The sequence below is a fragment of the Parasteatoda tepidariorum genome, chromosome 2 (assembly GCF_043381705.1).
Source record: "Parasteatoda tepidariorum isolate YZ-2023 chromosome 2, CAS_Ptep_4.0, whole genome shotgun sequence".
NCBI lineage: Eukaryota > Metazoa > Arthropoda > Arachnida > Araneae > Theridiidae > Parasteatoda > Parasteatoda tepidariorum.
In genome coordinates, this window is record NC_092205.1 from 6,805,466 (window position 1) to 6,817,877 (window position 12,412).

Sequence of the window (12,412 nt, forward strand, 5' to 3'; positions counted from 1 at the left end):
AAAATATAGTAAGAAATATTTTTCGAGCAAATTTGTTTTTCTAGGTAACTTTTAGCAATTGGAAGATTTAATATTTATCCTATTAAAAAGGGACTTCCAAGTAGCAGCAACTGTAATTATAAAAGTGTTATTTAGGTATAGTAATATAGCTATGCCCACCACAAGCTAAGACTACTTGCATCTTCACCTCATGAAAAACTGTTAACTTCTATCTCAAAAATGGTAGAAGAAAAGGGAGAAAGGTGAATTACAAAGCTGCAGAGAATTGATTTAGTATGAATATGCACACTGTAGATATTTATGCTAAGAAAATAACGCTTAAAAAGCATATTTGTTGGTATGTTTACATTGTCAAAAGATGAAAAAAAATTATTATACACCCAAGATACCTTTATTTTTTATGTACAAATTTTAAGTATAAACACTCAAAAAATTAAAAGTATCTTGTAATTTTTTTTTATTATTATTATTTTACTCCTAAATTACTTTGCAAATACTGCATGCATCACATTTAAAATTTCCTTTTTTCTCAATTCTTTGCCTTAACCTCCATAAAGTGTCTATTTGTATTAAATCAATGATGCTTTACAACTTTGTAATTAACTTTTTTTTTCCAGATATTTCATACCATTTTTAGATTAAAAATTAACCCGGCAGTCTTTCCTTAGGTTCATTAAAAGCAACCATCTTTTAGTGTACATTACTATACTTACACACCACTGTTACAAATATTGCTGTAGCAGTTTGAAAATTAAGAGGGTAGATATGGACATTAATGAGTTCCCATTCACATCTTTTTTTTTTTTCTTTTTAATATTACAACCGCCCTGAGATTTAAATTAAAAATGTTATTTTGTACCCTGGGCACAAAGAAAGAAAAAAAAAGACTTATTACAATGATGAACAATATATATCACACAACACTAAAAAGAAAGGACATTGCACTCCCCACAGAGAAAGTGTGAACACATCATTCTTTAAAATCTGCATGATACTCATTGCAATTACAGTTCATGTTTCAGGTAGGTATGCCAGATTTTGGATGGATAAAGTTAACTAGAATGATGTTTAGAGCACACCCAAAAGGAAAAAGAGAACAAAAAGAACACTGAGGGCAATGACACTGCATCAAACAAATGTAAAACTACACTATAAAAAATTAAATAATAACAAAGACAGGAAAAAAATTAACTTAACGTTTTCTCTCTTTCATAAAAAAACATGGGATTGGAAACACCAAAGGGCAGAGATTCCAACAAGTTATTATCACAGATGAATTTTCATCATCAACATCTACAGTTCTCAAAAAAACAATAATGCTCACATTCGAGAGGCTTTTTGTTGTATAACCTGAAATGTAAATGACATTGTTAGTCTCACACTTGAAATGTTTTTAAACATTTTAGTTTAGCAATATTTTTAGATTCACTGCTAAAAAACACGGGAATTAAAAGAAAATGCGATAAAATACATAATCAATATCTATTTCAGAAATTTTAAAAATTGGGATCCTTTGAAAAACATATTATGATAAACTCGATTTAAAAATATTAAATAGTTTGCAATCATATCTGAAATCATATAGGCGATTGGAACATAAACAATACTCCTTTACAATCCTTACTCAAGAAAATATTAAATATCCTTCAATGTATAATTAAAAGTTTTAATAGTGGAAAACTTTAATAGTGGGTATAATTAAAAGTTTTAATAGTGGGGCTTCAGAAAAGAAAAAATCATCATAGGAAAATAAACTATAAAATATAGGATGGATAATTTTTGCATAAATGTTAGTGTTTTAAGCACTAAAATTTTCTTATCAAAAAAATTAGCAATATATTTCCAGAAAATTAAATATACTTAATTCTTAAAATTCATTCAAATGTGGAAAAAAAATATTTTTCTAAAAGTAAATTCCTTTTTATCAATAATTGATTTATATATATATATATATATTGATAAAAAAAGAATTTTTTTTTAAAAAACACAAGTAGTATTTTTTCAAAAAACTAAAAATTAACCAGCATCGTAGGATTTAATATTTATTTAGTATTATATTTCAGATATTACTTCTATTTCTTAAATTATTAGAGGTTTCATGAATTTTAAATAGGAAACTTTTTCTTTTTCAGTTTTTCCAAAAAACCACTTTATAAATGAAATAAGTAAATAATATAAGCAAGGACATAAAAATTCGAAACATACTTTGGCTCGATCGGTTGGTTCAAAGTCTGAAGAAATCGAAGATGTGCCACAATACTCTCGAGAAACAACACATAGAAACTCAGCATGGTCTTCATTGCCATAGTTGTAGGAGGAACCAATATTAATAAGCTAATAAAAAAATAAGTAATAAAAAATTAAAAAGGAATAATTAATAAAAAAAGTTCAAAAATATATATTTGAAAGAGAGGAGGTCATTTTAGAAAGAGTTTAGGTCCATTAATAGACTTTTCTAAAAATTTCACAACCTCAAAATGGATCGTTCACAAAACAGTTTATTGTATCCCCCCCCCAAAAAAAATTTCATTTTTAAATTTGTCCCTTCACAATCTTTTTTCATAAATGGACCCTTAACAAAACTTTTATTTGAAAAATTGATTGATGGCACATAATTTCATAATTTTAAAACTAAAACCCTTAAAAGACATGGTTTTTGTGGCATTTTTTCATAAAACCATCACCTTATTTTCACATATTCTTAAAAACAGAACCCCATGCTACAGTAATTATTTCAGAATTATGAGTAGTTTTCCACTAATAAATAAAAACAGGACCCTTAACAAAGAATCCACTGGTTATGATTTTCCCAGAAGCACAAAAATAAATCCCTATTTTAACAAAGACACAAAATAGTGAGATTTTTTTACATTTTTAAGAAAAAAAAGGATTTTTATAAAAATCTTAAAAATTAACAGCTCAATTTCATTAAAACTAAAGATCATTGAATAACAGTACAATCATTACAGTGACCTTCCAGTATAATGACCTATTCTTATTCTACAGATTTAAAGTTTTATATTTAATATTCATTATAATATAGTGTCTGAAATTAAATTTCTTTATTCCATAAGACAATAGTAAAATATATACAATTGTTATTTCCAATAACAATAATTATACTAAAACAGAAAAATAAATTATAAATACATAAAAAATCTAAATCTTAAAACTAAATTTGTCATCATTTCTATTTTCCTTGTATCGGTTTTTCTTTTATTGGTTGATTCCAACCTCTAATCAGATTATAATTCAGCATATAAATTATGGCTAAAAAGCAGCATTTGTAAAACCACATAGCTTTATTAGCCAAAAATGATTATATAATAGTGATATCACAAGTACCAAACTCTAATTACATACTGTTAATACAAATCACTTATTCAGCAATGTATAAGTGAATTATATTAATAATATGTTTTTATTCGAGTAACACCAACAGGGATGAGATTAGCCAAAAGGCAAAAAAGCTGAATTTCCACGATAATAAATTTTACGCAAGCGCAACTCTTTAATAATAAATTCCAGACAGTTTAAGGTAATAAATAATGTGTTGACATACAATTGCGTACTAATCTATTATTATAAAAACGACTACATTGATACTTAACATTTAGTGAAAATAAAAATTACCAATTGAAAAAATAAAGCTGGANCGTTTGAACTACAAAAATCGGATCTATCTGGAGGGCGGGTAAAAAATTCGGAAAATCTTATCTGCTGCGAGTAAAAGGGGAGAAAATAGCTTAAATAAGTAAAAATGAGAAAGGATTGGTAGCTATGTAGTTTGAATTTTGTGTTTCTCTTTGAAAATGGGTGAGTTTTCTGAAAAAGCGGAATACTTATAAAAAAAAGTGAAATTTTTAGAAAAATCTGAATTTTTGATAAAAAAAGGCTGAAATTCAAGAGATAAAAGTGAAAAAAGCGGAAATCAGCTAAAAAGCGGAAAAATCTCATCCCTGCACCAAGGAAAGTTACTAGTTTATAACATAACTACACTAAATTAATTTTTATTGATAAGTTTCAGTCAGTACAGGAAAGTTTAGTCAAAATCTATAATTGTTTTACAATAAATAAAAACATAGAATCTTTAAAAAATTTTAGATTTTTTAAAAAGTTTAAATATATTTCTCATTTATAAATATATTTCTTATTTTATCATTTTTTTTTCTAAATAATTATATATATTTTATAATTACAGATCATAGATGATTTCTCATCATTGTAAATTATTTCAGTTAAAAGTTATCTTTTACAAAAAACATAAATACATATTGTTGTGCACATCACTAGGAAGAAAAATAGAAGAGAAATTAGTTAAAAAAATTTGTATCTTATTAACAGGGTTTAGAAGAACTTATTTAAGCATGCACAAAATAAAAGCATAAAGTAATGTCATATTACCTGCACGAATTTCCAGCCATCAGAGAGAGTGGACACCATTTGAGTCAACTCATCTTCATGACATTGTAGGACTCTGTATACATGTTTTCTTGAATCATTCTGTAGCAAATACAAAAATGTCAGTCTTACATAAACCCATGGATTTTGTATAATTTACTTTGAATTTTTAACACAAGCATGAATACAGCTATAGGAGTCTACAAAAGTACTAACTGCATACTATAGAATGGAATGCTTTTAGTCCTTTTTAATTATGTAAAGGCAGTTATTTTTAATTTAATATTAAATACAATAAATAATAAAAAATAAATTGAGGCATAGGTAAAGATGTAACTTGTACAAGTAATGAGATAATCCAGATTGGTAAAAGCGAATTTTAAGAATGTTTAGATAATATTATGACTAAAAACTTTTTCTCTCATAAAAATAGGTTTAAAAAATTTATTAAATTTTACTATGCACTGTGCAAGCTATGATCATTAGAACCAGGGTGATCAGAGGCACCAGAGATTCGCAAATAAATTTAATGACTAAAACTAATACAATTACAAAATTAGCAGATGATACACCTTAGAGGTACTTACATGTATTTCAAGTCAAAAATAAAATATTATTTAATTTTTGACTTTATGACGCACAAAATTTTACAAGCTCAAGATAAAGAGTAAAAATTTAACAATAATTCTTGTAGAAAATAAGGTATGATACATTTCATAATACAGGATGACTTTCAGAAAACACTGAGTAACTCTTAAATTCTTATTGAAAGAGTTTTTACACAGTAACAATCAAAAGCAAAAGTTAGCATTACATTAATTGTGAATAAATTAAAAATAAGCAGACACATCAAATTTACCTCAAAATATTTTCCTTAAATTCTACAAAGAATTTCCTATCAATACTATCCTGAGTTAATTTCAGATAACTTTTAAAAAGAGGCATTTTAAAAATAAAAAACCAGTTAGGAAAATTTTTTTCCTTGGTTAAAAACACATTGTCCTTGATAATTCGAATTAGCTTTACTTCTTTTGTATGGATTTATCATTGAAAAAAATTAATTTCTGGTTCCAAAACCTTTTAACTAAGCCAAATATTATTTTAAGCTTAAGCGAATCTTACCATCAAAATATTGCCCCTCAATCTTCTAATTTTTTTTTTTTTTTTTTAGTTTCGATTCCCTACTCCTTTTTTTTTAAGTTATCATTGAAGAACTGAATGTAATATAATACTAGAAATGTGATACTACAGGAAAAATTTGCAACAATTATATAAAAAAACATACAAGCTTCGAATTTTATTCATAGTTTTCTTTAGCCATAAATGTTTCGACAGGGTATCAGCCTAAAAACTTCAGCCAATAACTTTACACGACTTACACAAGATAATACATAATTCAATTCAGTCAACAAAAACAACAACAAAAATTGCCCAAACGAGTTTAATTTTGTCCTTAAAAATAATATTATTTTATCTGAGCAAAGCTTTGCCAATTTAAATACAAGCAGCAAAAGAAAAAAAGAACGAAACAATTATGTAAACAAGTAAACTGAGAAACAAATAACCCAACAATTATGAGAACAGGGATTTAATCATGTGCCTAAAGAAAATTTACAGAGCAAAAATCTTTTTATCTGGCAATCTTGAATATGCTATTTTCAAAAGGTCAATTCTAGAGATTATGTTAATGTAATCTCAACAAAACAAAAGTTTCAACATCATTCCATGCATTATCAAATTAGTTAAAATATATTTTTAAAAAATTTAATTCATAAAACACTGATCACAATGTGTAATTTTTAACTCGCACGAATACGGATCGTGATGTGCGCTTTTAAAATCCCGCTAGTACAAACCGCAATGTATGATTTTCAAAGCAAACAAACGTGGATCACAATGTGTGATTTTTTTAAATCACACAATTGCCGATCCTGATGACTGATGAGATGTGGATCATGATGAAAAACTGATGACTGATTTTTAAATAACACGAATATGGATCGCGATGTATGATTTTCAATACACGTGAAGACAAATTGCAATATGGGATTTTTTAGTAGCGTGACAGGATTAAAGGCTCCAATACTCAAAATTCAATTGATGAACTGGGAGTTTCCATGGTTTTTTAGCATTTATCACCGAAAATCATGACTTCCCATGGCAAATTTCGATCAAGGTCGAAAACCATAGGATTTTTAGTGACCTTCCAGGTGTTCGAACACCCTATTTCTAATCGAAATTGGCAACAACAAAAAATATATAACTCCTTGGTGCAATATTTCATACAACGGCTTCTTCCAAATTAAATTGACATGAAGCATATGTTTTGATGCTAATGTTGCATTAAAATCAGACAAATAATAAATAAGCATGAAAAAATACAGACATGAGTATATAATTTAGTAACACAAAATATATTGTTTGAAAAATTTGAATAAATAAAATATGTAACAAATGATAAATATAACAACACAAACTATGTAAAAGTAAGTAGAATTGTAAATGTAGATTTTTCACAATTCTCCTTAAATGTTAAATGAGAACTTTTACTTACTTTACTCATCTTAACATGGTTTTCTTTAATTCTTTCTTTTACAAGTCGAATTAAATCAGTAATGTTGTAAAATTCAGCTTCTTCCAACACTCCTTTTGAGAGAGTAAAAGGTTCATTAAAATTATGAAAATTATCAAGAAATATTAATATGTAGCAGAAAATGCCTACATTAAAAAATAATGTGATGAAATGACATGTATTTTCACTCTCATTGAGTGACTTTTAAGTAGGGATAAGCTTTAATTTTAAAACAAAACATAACTTCTAGTATACAGCTAAAAATACTAAAATATTGTAGATACTGATACAGTAGGGAACCGATTATCCGGAACGATCGGGACCATCGACATTCCAGATCACTGATTTTTCCGGTTTTCTGTATCGCTAAAAAAAGCCGTTTTTTTTAGTGTTAAACCCAACTAAAAAAAAAATTGGAAATAATCTTAAAAATTAAAAACGATGAAGTAATAGATTAATGATTATTTCCGAAATGATGGTAAGGTAAACATCTTTCAAAAAAGAACGAAAAATCCTAAAATCTTATGAGGAAAAAAAAATTTATTTTTTTTAAAATGGCGGGAAAATTTATTGAATTTTGTTCCGGTTTTTTGGTTTTCCGGTTTTCGGATCTCNAAAAATGGCGGGAAAATTTATTGAATTTTGTTCCGGTTTTTTGGTTTTCCGATCTTAACGGGTTCTGAACTGTAATTTCTAAATTACATGGTACAATTTTTCATTTGTTGGGTACCTGAGGATTGTGTGTAATACATGAATGTAACTTCTTTACTCAATCAATAAAAAAATGCAAGAATTCAATTCACATTATTGGATTTAAAAGTAAAACCTATCAATAAACTGGGGAAGGGAAAAAAAACAGTGATATCAATGGTACTAAAACAAAAAAATGTGCACTAAAATGAATAATATCAATTACAATAATTGCAATTGACTTTAATCTCAGATTGTTCAGTTCATTAACAAAATAAATAATAAATATTAACTTTAATCAGAGAATTTATTCATTTTACTAATGGTATTCAACATTATTTTTCCTTGCTGGGTAAAAAAACAACAACATATTACTGATCTCTCTTTAGCTTTAGAAGTTAAGTTGAAAATTCAGTTATTTTTCAGTTTTACAATCTTTTTCACATGGTTTTTAAAATAACAATATTTCTAATAAATTATTACAGCATGTAGATTTAAAAATGTGGCTAATAACTATTTGATGATCAGTTCGCAACTATGTTATCGTAAATCGGAGTAATTTGTTTAAGTTTTCTCAGCAGTTATTACAGTCTTATTATACATTAAAATTTACACATCATTTAAAAAATCTTGATACAATTTCTACCATTGCATTTAGAATGGCACATTTGAGTATTTAATATTTACCATTCAGTGATAGTTTTATTGCAATAAATTGCACATTAAGTTGAGTTCTCTGTATCACAAAATATATTGTGTTTCTGTTTCAAAAAATGCTTATCTGTACCCTGATTCTTAGTTGTATTTTTAAGCACTAACAAACTTTGCTATAGTCATTGCGAAATGAAACCATGTTAGAATTAATTTTTTAAAAAATTAAATCTTGGAGGAACTCTTAATTGTACTTACACATATACTTATACCTAAATAAGTATTATGCAATTATTAGCTTCAAAAAAACATGAATAAAAATTTCCTACATTAATATTGTCAATATACTTTGTTTTTTAAAGAGAGTAAGAATCTGGCACATCTAAAAACTAACCTTCTTCAGCTAAATTTTTATTAATAACAAGCTTTCCATGGCGCAAATAATTCAAGATTGGCCCAAAATATGAAGGATCTCGGTCAATCAAATATGCACCAGTTTCATCCTACAAAAAGAAGAATTATGGTTTTAAAAAAATATCTATTTAAATTTTCTAATAAAAGAAATAAAATATTTTAGTTTGATTCCAATTAATTACACAAATATAGTTTGAATATAGGAAAAATAGAAATGTTTCCACTTCAATTATAACACTATAAATCAGGGTTGGCAGGTTTTTGACATGTGACAGTTTTTNTCAACAAAAACCTTAAGCAGGAATTTGAAATCAATTATACGGTTTCAATTATATTAAAGGCATTAATAGATAGTAAGTGTTTGACAAAAGGTGCATAACTATTATAAGCACACTATTTAATTCAATATTGTTAAAACTAGGACCGGATAATACATCAGAAAATACTGATTTTATTCAATCATTGCCGAACCGACATTTGGATTGACATATTTTTTTTCCTTTCAAAGTATTGGAAATTACAATTCACCCGCAATGTGCGTGATGCTGCCTGGTGCAACTTTAGACATTGATGCCTATGCGCACGATGGAGACCATTGTTCCCGTAAGTGCATAGATGGTTTTAAGCGTGCATGATTCAATTTTCCCAATCAGACATTGATGATCATGAGTTCACATTAAGAGCTTTTTCCAATGAGTGTCGTAGGAGAGCAATCGATGAGACAATTATTTTATTCTATGTTTCTTCTATTGTGACTCATCAAGCACAAATAGAGGTTTGGCAGAAACTATGAATTCCGATATGACTGCAAATAAGTGAGAATTGAAGTGTATTTTCTCTCAGTTGTCAAAACTTTTCTTTTAAATATACAAATCCCCTGACAATGATTTTTTTTACAATCAATCCAGTCGTTTATTATTGTTTTGCAGCTATTTTGCAGACATCCAGGTCTTTATTGAGAAATAATATTCATTGTCAGAAAATATGTAATGTTTAGTTTTTTAAAAATTCAACTTTCTTTTCATTCAATGATTTGTTTGACTTTTTAATGAGTTCTGTCTTCCCCCATAAATACTGATAGAAATGTACTAAACTTACAATGAGTGAATCAGAAGTTACCTTTTTTCATCAGCTGCCCCATTCTTTCGCAATCCATCTAAAAGCTTTTTATTTTTTTGTTAATATCTATGTTGCCTCATAGTGCATCTAAATTTTGATCTTACATTTATAATTAATTAAAAACAAAATCTGCAACAGGTTAATTTCTACTGCACGTGCACGCTTCCTTCCCACATAGATTGTTAAGGTTTTTATTAACTTTTTTTTTTTTTAATTGTTAGGATTTTTTTGACAATTTTTTGTTTGTTGGGTACCTGAGGATTGTGTGTATTACATGAATGTAACTTCTTTACTCAATCAATAAAAAAGTGCAAGAATTCAAATTACACAATATACCAAACGTAAAACAATGTAACAAAACATTGTGATGTATCAAAATATCACGATGTTAGAGTGACAATACATTTTAACATCGTGACGTCTTAACATTATCCAGTCCTGATTAATACAATTAAAAATTGTAACTGACCGAAATCTTTGGCACCTTTATAACTCATAAACACATCTATGGATTTTAAAATGACTGTTCAACTTTCTTAAAAACAATCAATAGTTCAAGCGTAAATTTGACAAAGCAAAATAAATAAAAATTAATATTATTAGTAATATCTTCTTTCTGAAGCATACTTAAAATTTAATTTACAATGGTCTAATTTACAAGAAATAAGAATACAAATGCATAATCGTGCATCTCTTCAATGTAATATATCTCTTCAATGTAATCTCTTCAATGTAAGTATTTATAACCTAATTTATAAATTATAGTTAAAACAATTACAAAACCAACAATAAAAAAATTTCAAATTATTTTCTTGCTAGAAGACGGGACAGTAAGATTATTAAATGACAATGTCTGGCATCTAATAATTGTTTTTCATCAGTCCTAACACAAGATTAGATTTGTAAAAAATCAGTTCTTCTGAATTCTTTTAAGGGCAAGTAGCACTGAAATTCACCCAAGCAAGTGTTGCCAATTATAATTCCAATATAAATATCAATCCTCTTGGGCATATTAGCATAGGATATTTCTATCATCAATACCTGTACTACTATTGCCAAGGTGCCAAAAGGTTTTCTAATTTATTTAAAAAACCTTAAAGAGATTTTTTTTTCTAATTTGGCAGAAATTAAAAATAAGAAAGAGAGAAAGAAATATGTAGTGGTTGGCCCAGGGGTAGCTACAAGTTAGTGTCCTTCTATGAAAAGTCTGCAAAAGAAGCAGAAATCCACTAATCAAAACTGAATTATTGAATACTATTATAAAATCAACCAAACCCCTAAGACTTTAACAATGTATGATGTTAAAAACTATAGCATTATGGAAAAAAACTTCCAATATTGAATACAATAATTATTCTGAAAGAAAACAAAGCTATTGGAATATGGGGAAATACTACCAAAAAGATGGGTAAAAAAATAATGTTTATAGTGATAATGTTTACATTGTTATTAATAAATAATATTATTGCCTTCAGAGTTATTAGAATCAATCTCAATCAGAATTTAATAAAATACATATAATTAGCATACATTGCTATAATTCGTATAACATATTTTACATGATTTAAAATTTTAGAGCAAACATAAACTTCCTGCACAAAATTCTTACAGACTGACAGAGGATACGTGGATAAACTTGAACAGACGTGTTAAGAGTTACTTCTAAAATTAAGGATTTCAAACTTAACTCAAACATATTAACTTCATATATTAATTCATGAAATCTCACTTTATCAGAGTTCAAATCTGGATCTTCTTGGCACAACCGGTAGAGAAATGAGTTGGGGTCACGGCAAAGAGTAGTTTTAGTAGTCAGAAAGTACGTTCCACCTACATTTAACCTAACCCATTGCGTCTTGCGATTGGCTTTTTCATCCGCATCCTCAAAAGATTCTGAATCATTTCGATCACTGTGGTTGAGATAATGCTTAGTAGCCATTACTTCCAAATGTTTGTTTATCGATTTTGGAAAATCTCTATCTCTAAACAAAATTTGTGACAAGACAGTTAGCGGTTGTAAGAAAATCCACAGTTTAAATTTAAAAAAAAAAAATAGGAAAAAATAATGTTTAATTTTTAATCCAAATTAATTTAATCTATGGAATAATTCTCCTTTTTTTTCTTTTGAAAAATTATTGGAAATTCATTTCAAAGCTAAAATCTAACTAAAACGGTTTTAACGTAGATGGGAGTTTCATCCGACGAAATGGGCTGAAGGTGGCGTAGGGCAGAACTCTCTACCAATGGCAGCATTTTGCATGCTTTCCCTGTGTTTTCGACACTAGGAAGCGCTGCAAGCTGTATGCCGCTTATACTTCCGGGTTACTGCTTCCGGTGTATTTCAAAGTCATTTGGCTCACAACGTGATCATTGTGTTTTAAGATTCCTGCAAACGTAGTACTTGAATACTTATTACTAAACTTAATCTTGCTCCTCGAACAATATGCTAACACTAACGTAAGATGGTGCACAGCTTGCAATGCGAACCAACAGTAATAAACAAATGGAAAGAGGCCAAATCAAGACTGCCAAAAAAGCTAGCTATTCAAAATCTAGCAACCATGT

The 12,412-nt window shown here is 27.8% G+C and overlaps 1 protein-coding gene across 1 annotated transcript; it reads right to left on the bottom strand.

The window, feature by feature from the left end:
* Nucleotides 1-450: 450 nt before the first annotated feature.
* LOC107437303 (BTB/POZ domain-containing protein inc) lies at nucleotides 451-12,105 on the bottom strand. Its single transcript, XM_016049242.3, has 6 exons — nucleotides 11,577-12,105; nucleotides 8,709-8,817; nucleotides 6,956-7,047; nucleotides 4,405-4,503; nucleotides 2,206-2,334; nucleotides 451-1,350 (listed from the first exon to the last, which is right to left on the bottom strand). Exons 1-6 carry the CDS (start codon nucleotides 11,784-11,786, stop codon nucleotides 1,321-1,323), a joined length of 669 nt encoding a protein of 222 aa, XP_015904728.1. The 5' UTR covers nucleotides 11,787-12,105; the 3' UTR covers nucleotides 451-1,320.
* Nucleotides 12,106-12,412: the final 307 nt, after the last annotated feature.